Here is a 20,708-nt window from a genome sequence, read left to right as displayed (position 1 = left end):
GGAGGGCTTTGAGGGTTAATGCACCACAGAGACAAAAGCAATTTTAAGTTTTCTGTTTTTTCAAAAGTGAAAATAATTTGCAGGTTAGAGCCAAGAATTAAAATGTAGATCCCTGAAGGTTTCTGACTTTCCTGATCTGTATCTTTCACAAGGAGCTTTGAGATTTCGCTAACGGTAGAATTGAACAGGTTCTAAATGACCAATAAGATGATCAATTTGAATCCTCACAGTTTTCGAGGACACCACACCGACTCTGGGCTCAATTCTCCAGGGGTGGCATCGTTTTTCTCAATGCTCTTTCCCATTGCAATCTCTCGCTTATTCGAATAATTATTTGTCAATGGTAACAATGAACAAATCCCTCTTTTTTTATATATAGAAAGTTATTGGAGCAGGTTGACCTGAACGAAGTAGCGATCAAATTAAGTTGTTATTCTTTTCTCAAATGGCAGCATAAATATGAAAGGCTGAATATTTAATCGGAATGGAAAGAAAGCCAGGAGCGATTGTACCAGAACGTGTGAAAATGAAGTGAGGAAGGAGTGTTTGAAATGTGGACCTTTCACTGTTTGGGGCAAAGACCAATATTTTTCTCCTTCGTGTGATATTCACAGATTACTTAGTGTGGAAAATAGGCCCTTCGGCCCAACAAGTCCACACTGACCCGCCGAAGAGCAACCCACCCAGACCCATTCTCCAACATCTAACATGGCCAATTCACCTAACCTGCACATTTTGGACTGTGGGAGCACCCGGACAGAATGTGCAAACTGCACACGGAACAGTTGCCTGAGGCGGGAATTGAACCCGGGTCTCTGGCGCTGTGAGGCAGCAGTGCCGCCCACATTCTACATGCTGAGCATTTCCACCGTTCCGCGGTTTATTTGTTTAATAACATGCTAAGTGCTTGGCTGCCGAATAAAGAGCTTACAATCTCCATACACCCGGTGTTAACGCTACGAGTCCCGGTGCAAATGCAGTAACAACGATGGAGTGTATTTGGCTGGGGGTGGGGGTGGGGATGGGGCGGGGCGAGGGATTGCTGAAGGAGGTGGATTTCACCACCAATCCTGATCTATCTCGCATCCTCAGAGAATCAAAGTGACTGACTGGGGGGTCATCAAATGGTTCAACAAAGTCTTGTTGAAGCTGACTTGGTGCAGGATACACCTTTAAGTCAGGGACCGAGTAACCGTTTTAATATCCAAATGTTTACATCATTGTTTAAAGGGGACGTGGGTATTGGTCCAGTCTGTACCAGTGTCACGGAAATGTTCATTCCGGTTACATTCTTTCCTCAATACTTTGGGACATTTCTAGGGCACTTTTAGTTATTCCCGCAGTTGGAATGTGTTTGATTTTAATCCATTCTATTGCACTTGCAATAGTTTTGACTGTTCTGAAGCTGTGTCTGTCCTGGAGTGTGACTATTAAGAGTACTACAATTATATTGAAGCATTTATTAAGAGAGGGGAATGCGTGGACAGAAGTTTAATTTCATTGCACCCTTTGTGATTTTCAAGTGGAAATATTTTGTGGAATGCTTTTATAAACTTCATAAATAAAACATAGTTTGCGGAAAACAAACTTTTCGCTGGGCGGTTTAAACGGTAAATGTCTTGCATTCAGAGATATTTTTGGATCTGCTGCTGGTTGTGATTTGCTTTGGGTGTGGTGATTTCATTTTAAATGGCCAGGTTTTCACCAGGAATAATTCATTATTCTTTATTTTGACACCTTGCCCTTCACTATTCAGAATGCAAAATATTATTTTGTCAAGCCGGAAAATTTGATCAGTATTTCTGGGAAATAAAATCTTTATGATTCGGACGGATCTGCAACTCAGACCAAAACTCCCGAAACATTAAGACGGGACGCAAAGCCCGTTGAAATACACTGAGTTGTAACTTGTTTTTATTCAGGTGGAAAGTAACCTGGACCGAAATACTTGAAACGTGTCAGCTGTTGCTGAGGAGGAGAAATAGATTTTAACATTTCAGTGATGAGCACTTGTTAGCCTGAAGAGGAACAGAAGTTGAAAGCCAGGAAATAGGACAGGGCAATGGGACGAGCTGGGTTACTCAAGCAGGTAACTGGCATGGACAGGATTGGCCGAATGGCCCCCATCTGTGCTGCAGCCATTCCGTAAATCTAGGGTTCTCATACGCTCCATTTGCCTGCAAAATATCCAAAGCAAAACTTCATTTCATATCATTTCGAAAAACACATGTTTAATGTTTAGAAATCGCTATATTTACTTGGTATTCTGTTGAAATCCCTTCCAGGCTCCGTCCATCAATCTTTCTAGTCCCTGTGTCTACCCATAACTAATAGTTATTTGCTTCTCTGTCTTGCTAGCTCTAATCGTTAATGGGCCTCATAATTTCGTTTCTGCAACAATAGATTTTTCTTTTTAAATACATTTAAATAGAGTTCACAAGCCATCAGTTGTATTCTGTATACTTAGGACTTGTAGCCCACAATAAGTAAAGGGAGCTCGAATTAATCTTTACCCCATCAAACCAGGATTTAATGTTGGCTCTATATATTTAAAGCTAGTCATATGTAGATCGACGAGATAAGATCCACTTTATCATTACAAGTAAGAATGATTTTTATTAATCTGAGTCGCTTTTGCATGCCCATATATCAAAAATCTAGCATGCATTTTTATCGTAATGTAAAAAGGTCATATAAATAGACCCTAAATAAAAACCGAAAGGACTGTGGCTGCTGTAAATCAGAAACAAAAACAGAAATTTGTCTCCACAGATGCTGCCAGACCTGCTGAGCTTTTCCAGCAATATCTATTCATATAGAACCTGTCTCGATGATGAGACGCCCCAATAATCTCTCAAGGAAATAGTTTTGAAAAGTGGTAACGCACTTGTCACCTCAAAAAAACCCTACAATTCTGCGCGCGTCAATAAACTGAAACATAAGCAGGGATAACCCCTACACAAAAACAAGGTACATGGAAAGTGAGTGTAAAAATTCTCACTGAATCCGAGATGCGCTTTTGTTTTCGAATGGATTACACAAAAGCGAAACGTTATTTTCGGTGGCATTGCTCTCATGTTGGTATGGCTACACGGCCACTTGCTGCCTCCTGTTCGCGCTCTCTGAAGATGCACCCCTCTACCAGAGCGGAATTAAACGCCGTGCTACTGTCACAGGGACCTTCCTTCCTCACGATTCCTCTGCAGTGACCTACTGATGGGACAAGCTTAGCATTGATTGCGGTTTTCTTTTTGAAATTGCAACTTTGAGCCAGTGGGAGTATTCGTGTCCCACCTGTGTGACTGTGCCCAGAGGATTTTTTTTCCCCAGGTGTTCCCGTGATGTTGGATGGTTTAGATTGACGTCACGTCGTCATGGGAACCCGTTAAGTACATTTGCAAAAAAGCTATGTTTTTATTTGTCTCTTTTGTTGCTTTTTAATTACCGAACGGGGACGGCTGCAAGAGCTGGGGCTGGATCGAACAGATTTGGAATTGAACTTTTGCTGTGTTTGGGTCTTTTGGAGTCCTCTCCTATCCAACATAAAGGAGACGATGATTGAGATTTGAAGAGAACACTGTTTGGTATCTGGGTGAACAGACTTGGAGGTCAGAGGCTCATATGGGAAGTGACAGAGAGAGTAAAACACGAGATTGCAGGAACCTTGGCCAAAGTAGGGACACTCCAAAGGGGAGTCCTTCAGCCAACGCTCGCCTCAAGACTTGCCCGGGAAGGAACGGGCTCCTCATGCCCGCCAAGAAGGTCAGGGATTGTGTGGCGCTAGGGGACAATGACTTTGCTTGTGGTGAACACCGTTCCTCCCCGGGATACGCGGTACTCCCGCAGCCCCAGTCCCCCGGGGCCCCTGGTGCCCACGGAACCCAAATCCAAGCGGCGCCGTTCCGGACACCGGACCAGAGAGACAAATGGGGCAAGAAAATGGACTTCCTGCTGTCAGTCATTGGGTTTGCGGTGGATCTGGGCAATGTCTGGCGCTTCCCCTACGTCTGTTATCAAAACGGTGGTGGTAAGTTTGTGATTGACGACCTGCAGACCAAACTCTCTGCAAGCACAATTCTACATTAATATATCTGAACAAATTACTATACTGATAAAGTATTTACCTTCAGTAATTAATAAATTCAACAGGTTTCTTAGGTGCATTTTAAACCATTTAAGATCACCACAGCATTGCTTTTGACTTCCGTACGTAATTTGTTTTACTTGTATCCGTTTTAACATACACAAAAAAATTAAAACGATGTTTTAAAATATTCAGCCAAGATGTAATTGGCTGCAAATCGGAGCTTCCCAAAGCTCTAACGATAATTTTAGTTACTGTTAGTCTTGCTGTTTAGCCTGGTCACCTCTACTGTGCTACTCACTGATCAACTTCCAATTCGCACGACTTATTTCTGGCCAGAAATCTATGCAGTTCGTTGTTTAAATACTTTTAAGTTAGTAATATTTCTGGTCTTTAGCACCTGACCCTATTTTTAAAAAAAATGTGGGGCTGTTAGTGCTCCGCACAGCAACATTTAGTTGCAACAGGGAAGACGTATCATGGCATGTTGAGAATCATAACATAATTGTGCTCTGACATTTTGTTGCTGGGTGGATGGAGGAACAGAGACAATGAACGGGCAGTTTGATCAGTTTGATAGGTTGAACATAAAGTACAGTTTTGTGGATAGATTGATGGACAGATAGATGGATCGATAGTTAGGCAGCACGGATAGATAAATGGAGAGATGGAACTGAAAGCAATGCTGGACTAATAATTGATACGAAGTGATTATTGCTGATCCTACTGAAATATATCACAAATCGCCAATTGGATGTCCGTTCGATTCATGACGGTAAAGCATAATTTAAATTGGTTCAAGGATTGAAAACAGATTTAGAATATATCAGGAGTATGAAATGTAAGAAGGTGGCCCCACCCAGATGACTGGCGTCTGTTTAAATAGTAACCGAAGTATTACATTCGCTAACACTACATACACATCACCTTTGTCTGCACAAGAAACGGACAGAGACTCCCAAAGAGGTATGGTAAATACGCACCCCTTGGTAGCAGACACTGCATCTTGCATCTAACTATTGACTAAAACATTTAGCACTGGTAACTTACTGGTAACAAGGCGAATTCTTGTTGAATTTACTAAATATAAGTGAACCTTATGGATTCACCCTGAAGAGACAATCAGTGTCATACGACATAAAGGTTTATTTGGCAATTAAAAGCTCCCAGATTAAACTCTATCCACCTCCCTCAGGCTTTCTCGGTGACAGTTCCCAGAAACCGGTGTCAGGTTGTAGACTTAATCAGATCCGAAACAGCACGGGGTGAATATTGGAATTGCTGTAATAAGTTGTAATAAGCTTATAATAGGTTTCGTTGGTAGGGTGGAAAAGAATAACCCCGCAAAAAGAAATGTGTAGATCACCTTAAAAATAACACTTTTTTTACGCTGGAACTTTGTGCTTTTGAGAGTTTGGTGTTTGTAGGTAACATCTAATAAACCTAAAGTTTCCTTCCGGAGGCCACGTCCCACGTTGTGGTGATGGAACGAATTCCTTTCCATAACTATGACAAGTATCGTTGCATGTGATTGAATGTTATACAACTTTGAACTTGCCAGCATTTCCTGTTTATCATTGGCCGGGCTTTGCGGTTGTCCGCACTCCCAGTCGCTTCTGAGTAAAACCGACGCAACTCTTGGCGTCCCCAGATGTACTGTCGGTGACGCCGTGATTTTCCCCGCTGTAGCATTCATTGCAGAAGCAGCCAGCACAGAATCAGTGATTTGAAATGAAGTCTACTTCCTCCACATTCCTGTAAAAGCCATTCAAACTGTTAAGTTTCGTTGAATGACGCTAAACCGTTCTATTTAACCATTCTGAGCCCCGAAGAAGGGCTCATGCCCGAAACGTCGATTCTCCTGCTCCTTGGATGCTGCCTGACCTGCTGTGCTTTTCCAGCAACACATTTTCAGTTCTGATCTCCAGCATCTGCAGTCCTCACTTTCTCCTATTTAACCATTATGATTAGGGCAGAATAATATCTCTGGCCCTATAAAATATTGTATAAGTGTGAAATATCATTCCATCTATTCCAAGATAAAATAATAGACATTTAAAAAGTTTGCCTTTGACCTTTCACTTTAGACAATAGTCAATAGACAATAGGTGCAGGAGTAGGCCATTCAGCCCGTCCTAAATGGTCTACCCTGTATTTTTAAGCTGTGTCCTCTGGTTCGGCACTCATCCATCAGCGGGAACATGTTTCCTGCTGCCAGAGTGTCCAATCCTTTCATAATCTTATATGTCTCAATCAGATCCCCTCTCAGTCTTCTAAACTCAAGGATCTTTCTACTTTCTACTTAATCCTATGGGTGTTTATTCTAAACTTCATTTCACTCTCTGTAACACGATTTAAAAATTAATTATAATCTATGCATTTTTCTTCTGGACTGTTGTCTGTGAGAATTCTTCAACCTGATTCACTGTAGTCTGTTTGATGGCTTCATCTTGATGATTTTGAATCAGATTCCCAATTGAGGTGGCACCAGGCTGAATGTCATATGCAAATAGAAATTGAAACTCCAGAATCCATTCAGTTTTCTTGGAAACTTATCCTGAACTAAGCAGTGAACATTGTTATTGCACTACACATTGCTAAATTTGGGTCCATGTACTTTTCAATCAAACTTCTCTATAAATCTGGAAATCCCAGAAAGGAATGGTCACATCAATTATAAGGGAATGTTTCAGAATCAGAACTCTTTCACTTACATTCTTGCTTAAGATTTTTAAAAATCCATAACATTTTAAGCTTCTGCTTTGTCACTTCATAAATTTAAATAGCAGAGACTGTTGTCCTTTGGAACTCATCCCAAAGGTAAACCAGTCTTTAGTAACTGATTAGAGTCTTTGCAGAAGAAATAATTCCAAAATATGGCACCAACAAATAAAAATATATTTGTTCCCCAATCAAACATTGACCAGACCAAACTAAATGAAATTGTTCTATGTTTGTATTGATAAAAAACAAAATGAACTCAAGCATCAGAAACAAAATTCTTTCAAAATGGCTCTTTTACACTTCATGTTCAATAATGCTGACAAAACCTTTCTTATAATACCATGAATTCTAGAAAACCTTTTGTAAAAAATCTCCGTAGAACAAAATCATTGCCCACTGGGTAGTTGCTAGTTAGATTTAATCAGGGAAACCCTTTGGGTGAGTTGATAGGTATCACTATAGAGATTGTCACCGTGTGTTGGGCTAGTTGTCTTTGAGAATTCTGATGCTTGTCTTTATACACTGAGATAGTAGTGTACCTGCCATTGCACATTGCCGAGTTGCTTTTGCACTGTGGCCAGTTATTATATGGTGGTGTTTCACCTACTGCATTTTACAGTAGATGACATCATACATTGGCATATATCATTCATACATTGCAATTGCTATATGCACATTGAATATTAGAAGCTGGACGGTTACAACTGTACATTGGCATTTCCTATTTAGCCAGAGTACGCATGAGAATATTTGACCCTGAGTTTATAGATTTAATCCGTAACTAAGTATTTCTCATACCTGTTTTCAGAACTGGTCTTTGGTTAATTTCAGGTGCTTTTCTTATCCCCTACACATTAATGGCAATGTTTGGGGGAATTCCTCTGTTCTACATGGAGTTGGCCTTGGGACAATACCAGAGGACTGGCGTCATTCCAGTTTGGAAGAGGATATGTCCAATATTTAAAGGTGAATGCATCAAAAGGTGGCAACATTATCGCATACATCAATAAGACAAATCATAACATCCTTTAAAAAATGAGTCATATTGAAAAGGGAACTGAAATAATAAACTGAAAAATTAGTCAGCTGGGGCATTGTAGTAGTATTTGCAGGAGCTATAAACCTGAACAATTCAGACTCTGGATTTTAAGAACTGCAACTTTTTGTGAAGAATTAAAAATTGATAACATTTCCTGTAATTGTGAAACAAAATCTAAATTCCAGTTCCGCTCAGACTTTCTAATGTGCACATGAGTGTTGTTACTGAGTAAAATAAGTCATGTTTCTACTAAATTACTCTCTTCCTATAAAAAAATCCTGAATTTAGATCTGTATTGTACTTTAGTTCCAAATGATTTATCCCTCAGCATGCCCCAAGATAATTTGTGTGTAATTGCAAAAGAAAAATTCAAAAGAAGTCACACAGATTAGAAGATACTGTAGTTGATCCTGCAAGGTACTGACTTGCCCATATTGACCATGAAGATGATGGTGGCATTGATATGTCTGCAACATCCCTGGTCTAGAGAATGTGGCAGGGAGAGGGAAGGAGAAACATCCAGAAATAGTGGGCTTGGCTGCAGGCTGCTAATCATACGATTTCTAAACAACATTAGTGAAAGTTAAGCCCTAAATACAAGAACAGAAACAAATGATTTCTGACTGCCCTGCTGTTTCATTAGAGAAACATAGAAGATAGGAGCAGAAGGAGGCCATTTGGCCCTGAAAGCCTGATGCACCATTCATCCCAATCACGGCTGATCATCCAACTCAATAGCCTAATCCTGCTTTCTCCCCATAACCTTTGCTCCCATTAGCCCCAAGTGCTATATCTACTTGTCTCTTGAATACACTCAAAATGTTTTGGCATCAACTACTACCTGTGGCAATGAAGTCCACAGGCTCAGCACTCTTGGGTGAAGAAATGTCTCATCTCCATCCTAAATGGTCTACCTCCAATCCTCAGACTGTGACCCCTGGTTCTGGCCACACCCACTACTGGGAACATCCTCCCTACATCTACACTGTTTAGTCTTGTTAGAATTTCATAAGTCTCTATGAGATTACCCCCTCACTCATCTGAACTCCAGCAAAACAATCCTAACCTAGTCAATCTCTTCTCATACTTGAGTCCTGTTATCCCTGGAATCAGCCTGGTAAACCTTTGCTGCATTCCCTTGAGAGCAAGAGCATCCTTCCTCAGAAAAGGAGATCAAAACTGCACACAATATTCTAGGTGTGGCCTCACCAAGGCCTGTATAACTGCAACAACACATCCCTGCTCCTGTACTCAAAACCTCTTGCAATGAAGGCCAACATACCATTTGCCTTCTTTACTGCCTCCTACACCTGCATGCTTACCTTCAGTGACTGGTGCACAAGGACACCCAGGTCCTCTCTCCCAATTTATAGACATTTACAGAAGTTTTCGTTATGATATTGTGTGGCAAGCAAACTAACTACTTCTAAACCAAATTCAACAGATGAGGTAAAAGTGACTGCCCTTGACATTAAGGCTGCATTTGACCAAGTGTGGCATCAAAGAGCTGTAGAAACACTAAGGTCAATGGGAACTAAGGGGTAAACATTCCATTGGTTAGAGTGATACCTGGCACAAAGGAAGATGCTTGGTTTTCAGTTATCTCAGCTCCAAGGCACTTCTGCAGGAGTTCCTTCCGGTCATATGATAGGCCCAAACATTATCAGCTGCTTCATTGATGACTTTCTCTCTATCATAAGGACAGAAGTGGAGATGTTTGCTGGTGACTGTACAATGTTCAGCACCTTCACAACTCACCAAATACTGAAGCAGTCCATTCCAAATGCAGCAAGACCTGAATAATATCCAAGCTTGAGTTTAAAAATGGCAAGTACCATTTGCTCCATACAAATGCCAGGCAATGACCATCTCCAACAAGAAATAATTGAACCATCATCCCTTGATATTCAATGGCATTACCATAATTGAATTCCCCAACTCTCCTGGGGGTTACCATTGACCAGAAATTGAACTGGACTGGCTACACAAATGCAGTGGCTACAAGAGCAGGTCAGAGGCTAGGAATACTGCAGTAAATAGCTCACCTCATGACTCCATAAAACTTGTCCACCATGTACAAGGCACATCAGGAGTGTGATGGAATATCTTATCTGGATGGGTGCAACTCCGTCACTCAAAAAGCTTGACATCATCCAGGAAAAAGCAGCCCACTTAATTGGCACTACATACATGAACAGTTACTCCCTCCATCACTTATACTCTGTGGTAGCAGAGTGTCCCATCTACAAGAATGGAGTGCAGAAATTCACTGAAGTTCCTTTGACCATAGCTTCTAAATGCATGACCACTTCATGGACAAGGACAAGAACAGCAGATACGTTATGAACCGCACCCATCTGCGAGATTCCCTCCAAGCCACTCATCACTGTGACTTATAAATATATTACCATTCCTTCAATGTTGTAGGTTCAAAATCCCAGAATTCCCTCTCTTACAGTGGATCTACATACAGTACATGGACTGCAGCATTTCAAGAAGGAAGCCCACCATCACCTTTTCACGGGCAATTAATTACAGGCAATAAATGGTGGTCCAGCTAGCAATGTCTACATGTCATGAATCATTCAGCCAGACCATGACATTAACAAATGTTTCCATGAGAATAACTCTCAAGATACATCTACCACTGCAAACATCATGTGACCTTTAGCATGATGGACTCCCAGTGTCAGTACCCCTATTCTGGGGAATTTCCATATGAATACCATCAGCAGCAAATTAAAAACTATAGGAAAAATAAAGAGATCAGTTAGACAGACGAGTAGAGAATGGACAGCCCAGATACAGGCCATTCAGTCCAGTGGTTTAAGCTCCAGTTACTTCATCTAACCCCATCAGCATAGTCTCCTAACTCTTTCTCGCTTTTCTGTCTTCCCCTTGGATGTATCTCTGCCTTAACTACTTCTTGTAGCAACATGTTCCACATTTTTACCACTCTGTGGGTGAAGAATTTCTTCCCAATTTCCTATTGGAATTTTTAGGGCCTATGTCATTTTTATGACATAGAGATAACTGGGTCTTTTACTTTCTGTATTGAAATTGAAATACCAAAGTAAGACTGTGTACTAGTAATGTTTAATGATCTTCTTTTGCTAATGTATAGAAAGGAGAGGTCTAGTGTGTCTAGAATCCAACAAACAGTTAGACTTTGTAATATGGAAAATAGAGCAATAAGGCGGCTGGAAACCACAGGTAGAAGCAAAGCAATTTATAAATGGTCGCTTAGGCCACATTAATAGTGCCATGTTTCCACTCAAATGCTAAACTGAGCTTCTCCATATTACCAGTTTTTATTTTGTTTTAGGGATTGGATATGCAATCTGTGTCATATCATTGTATGTTGCTTTTTACTACAATACCATCATATCCTGGGCTCTCTACTACTTCTACTGTTCATTCACGGCCACTTTGCCCTGGACAAACTGTGACAATCCTTGGAATACACCCAACTGCACCAACTACTTTGGCAAGAATAATGTCACTTGGAATAACTTCTCCAGATCTCCAGCTGAAGAGTTTTTCATGTAAGTGCAAATAAGTGGTGAGTGCTTAACCGGTGGCACTGGTTTCAAAGAATTAAGCACAATGTTTGGGTGGAGAATTATTTGGTTGAGTGGGTAAGAAGGGGAAATTGTTGCCTTTTGTTGAGTTGGGATGTAAATGGAATGAAACATGATCAATCATTTGCACTCAATGGCAACATTCAAACAAGTGGTCATTACATGTGTATAAATCATTGTGAGTATTGTTAAGTTAATTATAATATGAATCTTCAGAGTTGAACAGAGAGATGTCTCTTTTTGCTCAACAGATCTATGTGCTCACTTTCCAATTAGAAATGTGATCCTGGTCCCTAGCCAAAGGATGATTAGGTCAGTTATCAGATGCCAAGTGTTGTGTGGGCTATAATCAACTAACTGACCACTTTAGTCAGAGCATCTAATCCCTAAATTATTATGGTAACAGCTACCATGTTGTATAGAGATATCAACCATTGAGTGAAATCTCTGCGCTGATGCCAATAAGATAAATCAGAGTTGAAGTTCATACATAAGTTGCTCACTTCCTGGAAGGCCAATATTTTGACATTTCCAAAATGTTCAGCTTGCAGGAACTAATTGCATTTATATGGTGTTTCATTAATATCCTTGGGATGTGACAAGCTTCATTTTCTATTTAAAAAGGAATTATATTTATACACACAGGGAAATCCACAATGTGGCAGATTAACATACTACCATGATAACATAGTTACCGGTTTGATATCCAAAGTATTGTCTGGCAGTATCTGTGAAGAGAGATCAGAGTTAACGTTTCTGGTCTGGATACCCTTCCTTAGAACTGAGGAAGTTCTGAGGAAGGGTCACCGGACCTGAAACATTAACTCTGATCTCTCTTCACAGATACTGCCAGACCTGCTGAACTTTGCCAGCAACTTTTGTTTTTGTTTCTGATTTACTGCATCCGCAGTTCTTTCGATTTTTATTCATAGTATTGTGTTCACTATTATTATGTAGCCAAACATGGGAGCCATTGTTAGTAAGATACAGTGCACAAATGACGATCAAATATTTTAGATAGCCAGTTTTGTTTTGACTCAACTAGAGGACTGCTGAGAAACTTGAGCCTAGATATATGTGGTCAACCTCAGCAGTGGAAATTATTGCCACAACCCTCTAAGTCAGAAAGGAATGTTGTTAAAATGACAATGACAAATTAATTACTTTTGAAATCTAACTACTGTTGCTTTGTAGATACTAAGCAGTGTGTCTTCTTTATGTTTTTCTCTTGCTTTTAGACGGAATGTTCTGGAGATTCATAAATCCAAGGGGCTGCATTATGTGGGTGTGATCCGCTGGCAACTTCTCTTATGTCTCTTTGTCATATTTACCATTGTTTACTTCAGCCTCTGGAAGGGAGTGAAAACATCTGGCAAGGTTCGTTCACTGAGAAAGCTACTTTGGGTTTTTATTTTTAACAAAATTTTAAAATGTGCAAAAGGTAGTGTAACAATTTTATATTGTTCGGATATCTTACACAAATGTCGTGAAATGATATTAAATCAGGCTCTTTAACAGTATTTGGGCAGGCATATACTGGCAGGTCAAAGAGAGGCATGTATACAATGCAATGTATTACCAAGAGGGTTGCGTTAAAGAGGAATATATTGCAAAAATAGCTGTGTTCCAAAAAAAGAGGTCTATCGTGGAGAAAAATGTGCTTTAGAGAGGGGCATGATACAAAATCCATAGGTTTGCATTTTCCATTTGGGATCAGATGTTGACATAAGAATCAAATGCAGGTCCTGGCCCCAAAATGGGTTGGGAATAGTTGGCCAACTTGAATATTGTGTCCAGAGGGTACAGTTGACATTTGATTAAAGATAGTGGGGGGTCCCTCAATGATAGATGGCAAATAGCAGACCCTTCAGCACTGCTTTAAAGGTAGTCCCACCCTCTGAGGAGGGAGCTGCCAATGCCTACAAAGTGAGAGAAACAGAAAAAGAGAGTGTCTCAAAACAGACGTGCCTTCGAAGACCAGCAGCCTTTCCATTTGTTGGACAGTGACCACAGCCAAGGGTGGACAGACACGACAGGTACCAGGTGGAGAAGGGGAAGTCCTAGGTGTCACTTTCTCTCATTGGCTGTATTTTAGCCACTGTGTGGGGCCCATCTCATGTTAGGAAAATAGGGCCCTTAATTTTTTCTGGGGTAACAGTTCTGCCCCAACTCAGCCTTCTTGGAAATGGGAGTAGGACTTGGGATGGTGCTGGCAAACTGGCACATTGGCAAGTCATGTGCAATTCCAGGCATACCCAGCCACCATCCCTCACACATCAGTCTTTATAAATCCCATCCATTACAAGATGCATGCATTACAGAAAAGTTCAAGTTAATTCAATCAATGATCTTGTATCTGTTACAGATAGTCTGGGTAACTGCCACTCTGCCATATCTGGTGCTTTTCATCCTTTTGATAAGAGGAGCCACATTACCTGGTGCATGGCGAGGTGTGGTCTTTTACCTCAAACCAAACTTTAAGAAGTTGTTAGACACAGATGTGAGTACATATAAGGAGTCAGAAAAGCTATGAATTATTATGAAATAATTGTATTGAATGCACCTTATAACCAGACTGCAGTTTGAACTCTTCACTCCTTACTCCCTTTGTACACACACAATTTCTTTTACTTCTGGAATACCTTCCAGCTGCAGTGTCAGAAGTTAAACTACAAAAGTAAAGCACAGCAGAAATAACAACATCATTTTATATTCCCATGAACGGATCAGTAAAGAGCAAAGATATAGAATGACAGTCATACAATAAAAATATTAATAAATTATGCATTAATTCCCGAGAGAGTTCCATCCATGGATTTCAATCTCCTATAGCTTCCTGAGTGAATGGACAAATTAAGAGTGGCAGGGCTGTTGAGCATAGATAATTCTGGTTAACATTTGTATCATTTATAAAGAAACACTCCTACTGGGGATAGCCAAATTGTCTTACAATTGATTTCAGGGCCATCCTTCACTCCACTATCTCAAAATTCATTCTATGAGTTTATCCCTCCATGTGTGAAGAACGTCTATGATCAGTTTTAAATTTAACTTATTTGTTTGAACCTATATTTCCTTACTTACCCCAATAATTTAGCTACTTTGCTAACTATGTTACATGCCTCAATAAGATCACCAATATAATATATCTCATTCTCAGACTGAAAGCTCAAAAAGCCCAATATTTTCTCATAACTCGCTGTCAGCCTCAAGTTTTTGCTCCTGTGAATAAATGCCTTTCTTCTATCTCTGTCACCAACATTAAACACAGTGTTCAAGTGCACTGTGCAATTTGACTTTGACTTCTTTTCATGTTTATTCTACTGCTTTAGTATTAACTTTGTAGCTTCTTGCTATTTATTTGCTGCACCCATTCAGTATTAAGTCTACTAAGATCTTCAGGTGTCTTTCAATATCATCTTTAGTTATTCTAAACTCATTAAATGTGCACATCTCCCCTCTTGTCCTTACATATGTATTGCTTTATACCTGTCTGCATAGTGTTTTGTTTGCTACTATTTTGCTCACATATGTATTCTTTCCAGGTTATCATATAACTTCTGAGCTGCCTCCTGTGGTCTGATTTATTAGGCAAGAATTACAGTTGGAAATGGAGCAACAAATCTTGATTTCAATGCAGTGAGATTACAAGAGAAGAAGATTGTGTCAGTCAGTGTATTTGTAGATCATGAAGAATAAGAAGTTACACCGAAACGTAATAGCTATAGTCATATTAATAAAGGAAGGAAAGAAATAAACAAGAAAAAGTTGCAATGGAAAGAAAGATTGAAAACTGGAGTTGAGAAAATGAGCTTCCCTTGTATTTTATTGCAACTCCTCCCCTTGCCTTATTTTTCATTCAGAATGACCTGTCTTCATAAAAATGGTGGTTTGCATATGGGATCCATATAGATAGAAATCACATCAGAACAGATCATCTCATTGCAGTTCATCCCATTGCTTTCTCTTAATGCCAACATTTTAAAAATCCATATCTTCCAGTTCTACTTTTTGAATGGACCAAAAAAAAACTTTTTCAATTAAAACAAATAATGTATTTTCTAACATTACTTGAGGAACAGCGAGATGCTGATTGATCACTTCATTTTTTTTGGCATCTTTTTAGCCAGCTAGCCCTACCCTCCTCCTTTTATCTCGGCTGGAGATTAGCATTAATACACAGTGGTTCCTGTGTTCTCTCTTAGCCACCTGACCATAGAGTGGAACTTCTTGAGCCTTCAAGCTCAGAAACAAGAGACACACAGTCACTGGAAAGCAATACTTTTTTAAACATGCCACAAATCTACTTAACCTACTGCATATTTCTGATAATTTCCATATTTGGTATCATTACAACTTAAAATATCAGTGAAAATTTATTTTGGTGAATGGTTCCAGCATACATGACTCTCCAGCAACTTCTTCAAGATATCATTGCACATTGAAAAGTGAACCTTTTTAATGTTGGTATTAATTTCCTGCCAATATTTATTAAATGAAGTCTAATTGAACATGCTGACCCTATCGGTTGCTGCAGTAGCAGGCTTGCTCTCACAATCATGATGTGCCTCATCCACGCAGACAGCTGGACTCTTATTAACCACAGCCTTAGCTACAGACAGGGACTCATCCCCGGGTGCATGGGAGCTCTAAAAGGTAAATGAGTTTATTATTCCGTCGGAACAAGAGAGAAACCCTTACAAATGCAAATCATAGATTGAAACACACATCTCATTTATACACAGCCTTTGTTCATGTGGTTCTTACAAAATGATGACTGTTTTAATAATAGATTTGCTTTCTGTAATTAAAGACTGCCAGAGGAGAATTTCTTAAATGCATTTCCCACTTGTTCCATCCTCTGACACAATAAAGCTAGACAGGCATTTAAAACAAAGCCATAGTGTCTCCTTATCTACCCTTTTCGTAAACATTGTGATGTCTAGCACGACCAGCCTTAGCCCTTCACCTAGATTTTAAAAACGTGTTGCTGGAAAAGCGCAGCAGGTCCGGCAGCATCAAAGGAGAAGGAGAATCGACGTTTCGGGCATAAGCCCTTCTCCTTTGATGCTGCCTGACCTGCTGCGCTTTTCCAGCAACACGTTTTTAAGCTCTGATCTCCAGCGTCTGCAGTCACCACTTTCTCCTCCTTCACCTAGATTTGCCAATAACAACTTTTATTTTATTAATCTAACTCCATCTCAGGAAATTCAATCAGGCCAACCCACACAATTATCATAATGTGGAGTATTATTTCACCTCCATAATGTGGCTGGCAGTTAGTTGACTAACCACAACATAGATACTAGTGAATTGCAACAATCCCAAACACTTGTTCTCTGAACAGAATCTACCTTCCAGTGTTACTGTACGTTGAAGCAACACCAAGCCTTATGTTCAAGCCTTATTTTCCCTTTAGTTCACAAAACTTCACTTGGCAGTATTTCTGCTCCTGGTCACCAATAAATATTGGTAAAGTGTGAAACCAAATCAGAGATAGCTGGAGAAACTCAGCAGGTCTGGCAGGATCTGTGGACAGAAAACAGGACCCTTCTTCAGTTGTAAAGTGTGCATTAGCTTCCACAGTGGAGCAACCTGCCAGCACTTAATTATCTTGGACTGTATCTGAGAAATGGTCAACTGGCAGTGCTCTTGTAAGGTTGTTAATGCTTACGAATCATATCATTTTCTGGAAGTTGAGGAAAAAAATTGACAGTGGAAAGAGACAGCCAGTCTGCTATGGAGTGGACTGGCAACACTGTAAACAGATTTTGCTAAGACCAGTAACTGGAGGAAATGTTTCCTCAATGTTCCTGGAGAATGAATCACAAAATTGCAGAAGAAGGTCTTATATAAAACAGTATAGCATAGGAACAGGCCCTTCAGCCCACCATGTCTATGCCAACCATGGTGCCATTCTAAAGTAATCCCATCTGCTTGCATAATCCAACCTCTCTTTATAGCAAAAACACTTCAATCCAGGCCACATCTTGGTAAGTGTATTCTGAACCCTCTCCAAACTCTCCACATCCTTTCTGTAGTGTGGTGACCAGAACGGCGCACAGTAATTCAAATGTGACCAAACTAAAGGTTTATCCAGCTGCACCTGACTTTGGTCCATTGTGCCTATTCTGGCTGTCTGAAACTTGGATGTTGCACTTCAAAAATATTCCTCAAATCTGACAGTTTAGTAAACCAAATGTAGTATAAAACATGATTTAATTTCTGATTCCTATTGCAAAATAACTGCTTCAGTTTTCTTTCCTGGCAATTAACCACACAACATATTCTGTTTTAATTCAGCAATATTCAATTCCTAGATGCAGGTAAATTGAATCTGAATTTCAAGTTAATTATATACTCAAAGTAACTTGCAAAACTACAGTTCTCTCAATGTCCACTTTCCTTGCTTTTGCCCATTAGCAAAAGTAAGGTTTTAGCTGTATACTGTGCAAAACAACTCTTAAATGAAATCAAAAAGAACAATTGCAGCAAATAGCAAGCATTTTAGCAAGAATCTTATCGTACTGCTGGTTTAAAATTAATAGTTAAGTAATTGAGGGTCAAATATTCAGGTCCACTTATTTTACAAAAATTAAACCTCTGTCATTAAAATGGGATCAACACTGCAAACAGATTTAACCAGCAAACAATGAGGGGGGGGTGGGGGTGGTTGTTATGCTTAAGTTTAAAAAGATGTATTAGAACAGAGGTACTGTATAGAGCTGTGTAATTACACTGTGAGGAGATTAGTGATTGCACAAGATTGTAACAAAATAAAATATTCCAAACGGATGCATCCAATCCATTGGCCATCACGTTACATTTTCTATAGAAAAGAAAAATTGTTTTTCACTTTTTGTCATAATGATACCAGATATAACCAACACAATAATGCTTCACTTATTTATAGCAATACACTTTATTGCAAAACTATAATACAAGATTTAACAAATATGTAACTAAAACACAGTTTAGAAAACACCCGGGGTTTACAATGAACTGACTGGAATTTCAAAGGATTTAGTCAAGTTTATTAATTTTAAAATGCCATTTAGATTTGTGTATTTTCAATCTCTTCTCTAAGAGTGACAATAATCTTAATTGATCTGTTCATGGATCTCTTTCCCCACATGATCGACCAAAGGTATAGGTGCCATAGTCCTACTCTCCTACTAAAGAGAAACAACTGATGGTGGTTTAACCTGAGGATCACCCTACTCAAGACAAGAGCAACACTGAGAAGGAGAGTCCTTGAGGTTAACCTCAGCTGGTGTGAGAATTGAGTCCACACTGTTGGCAACTACTCTACAGCACAAACCAGCTGCCTAACCAACTGAACTAACAAACCACAATGTTAACCAATATAGTACTTGCAACACCTATTTCAGACAAGGCCAGATGTTAAAGCTTACGTCAATCTCTCCTTCCGGGTTGGAGAGAAGATGCCTCGAGACACTACATGGGGAAGCAATGGTATTGTGGAAATATTCTTGGACCAAGTAATCCAGAACTCCAAGCTAATGTTTTGGGGTATGGCTTCACATTCCCCTGCTTCCTATAGAAAATTTGAGTTCAATTAAAAAGCTAGCCTGGTGGTGATAATGTAATCAGTTAATTGTTGTAAAAAACGTAATGTTCTTTTGGGAAGGGATTTTGCTATCCTTGTCTGACCAAATTTATTCCAAAGCAATTCAGTTGACGTTTAACTGTCCTCTTGCCTCAACAATGTATTTTTACCAAAAGTAGCACTCAGGGCTCACAATTCATCTGACGGTAAGGGTGAGGTTAAAAGGCCTGAGGAAAAGGAATTAGGCACAATGATCCAATCCTTTCTACCCTTAAACCTTTTCCTTTATTTAAAAAGGGACCATCCTTAGAGCCACGTGATGCTCCATAGAGCAGTTTAGTTTAAATATAGGTAGGACAAGCAAGCTTAAGTAACAAAATGTCCAAGACAAGAAGCTGAAGTGTGTTAGCTGGAAATGAAGTGCTCCGAAGTTACTTGGCATTCTGCAAGTGGAAATTTCCATAATAACTTACGTTATTCATCCACCAGGTAAGCCTCTAACTGCTTAGAAGACTGATTAGATTTTACGATGCTCATGTCATATGTTATTTAAAAAAGCAGTCTCTGATATTAAGATATGATGCATATCATTCATCTGCACAGGTTATTTCTGAAATGTTGTTTCTTCTTCAGGTGTGGGTGGATGCAGCTACACAGATTTTCTTCTCTATGGGTCCTGGATTTGGAGTGATTATGGCTTTAGCAAGTTACAACCAATTCAATAATAACTGTTACCGGTAGGGCTAAATAGTAGTGTCTAATGTTTGTAAATCGTACCATATAATTCCCTGCTTGCTAAGTGAACGTGTGCATGATCCTATTGCAAATAGAACAGGAAGGTTCCAGATTCATTTGTACAGTTGATCTCACAATAGGCAATTGGGGAAAGTAAAGCTTTAATTGTGTTATTTTCAGGGCTTGAAATATGCTTGGCATTCAAAGGCCTTTTCCAGGGCTGGTGAACATCTCAATTAGGCAGAAAGCATAGGTCAACATAATTGGAGCCAAAGATTGAGGCAGTTCATGGTTCCACCCACTTTAAATCCAACGATGTAGAAAGAAAATAGATTGACAGTGACATGACCTGTGGGAAGTCTGTTGCCACTGCTGCCCAGATTGGAACGGCATTTCAAGCAAGCAGTAATATGGTCTAACAAATTCAGAAAGATTGGAAAGCTGTCAGGTGCTATAACCTAGTGCTTCCCAAACTATTTTCTATCGTGATCCTATTTTAAGACTTGAAAATTATCGTGACTCAAGGTGACAACTAAAAAAAAACAAAATGAAGCAGCAAGTAGTATCATTCAGTGTATAACTATTACAGTTTGCACATTATAGATTAACGCATCATAGTACATCATATTAATATGAAAATCTGTGTCTTTAAAGTACTTTGTAAGACTGTTAGTATTTTACCTCCGCAAAGACGTTCCCTCCGTGACTACCTGGTCAGGTCCACGCCCCCCTACAACCCACCCTCCCATCCTGGCACTTTCCCCTGCCACCGCCGGAACTGTAAAACCTGCGCCCACACCTCCTCCCTCACCTCTATCCAAGGCCCCAAAGGAGCTTTCCACATCCATCAAAGTTTTACCTGCACATCCACCAATGTCATTTATTGTATCCATTGCTTCCGATGCGGTCTTCTCTACATTGGGGAGACTGGACGCCTCCTAGCAGAGAGCTTTAGGGAACATCTCCGGGACACCC

The 20,708-nt window shown here is 39.8% G+C and overlaps 1 protein-coding gene across 2 annotated transcripts in view; it reads left to right on the top strand.

The window, feature by feature from the left end:
• The first annotated feature begins 3,437 nt into the window (after positions 1–3,437).
• slc6a4b (solute carrier family 6 member 4b) overlaps positions 3,438–20,708 on the top strand; it is a 53,144-nt gene continuing 35,873 nt past the window's right edge. The window contains exons 1-6 of one of the 2 annotated variants that reach the window (XM_043715520.1): positions 3,438–4,027; positions 7,640–7,774; positions 11,173–11,392; positions 12,667–12,805; positions 13,794–13,928; positions 19,632–19,735. In XM_043715520.1, coding sequence (XP_043571455.1) covers positions 3,622–4,027; positions 7,640–7,774; positions 11,173–11,392; positions 12,667–12,805; positions 13,794–13,928; positions 19,632–19,735 — 1,139 coding nt within the window. In that variant the 5' untranslated portion in view covers positions 3,438–3,621. The remainder of the gene's footprint in view (positions 4,028–7,639; positions 7,775–11,172; positions 11,393–12,666; positions 12,806–13,793; positions 13,929–19,631; positions 19,736–20,708) is intronic. The other variant, XM_043715521.1, reaches the window with a different exon arrangement.

Source organism: Chiloscyllium plagiosum, chromosome 25 (genome assembly GCF_004010195.1).
Source record: "Chiloscyllium plagiosum isolate BGI_BamShark_2017 chromosome 25, ASM401019v2, whole genome shotgun sequence".
In the NCBI taxonomy this organism is placed as follows: Eukaryota; Metazoa; Chordata; class Chondrichthyes; order Orectolobiformes; family Hemiscylliidae; genus Chiloscyllium; species Chiloscyllium plagiosum.
Note: the sequence above shows the minus strand (reverse complement) of the source record. Positions and strands in the feature narration are given on the sequence as shown.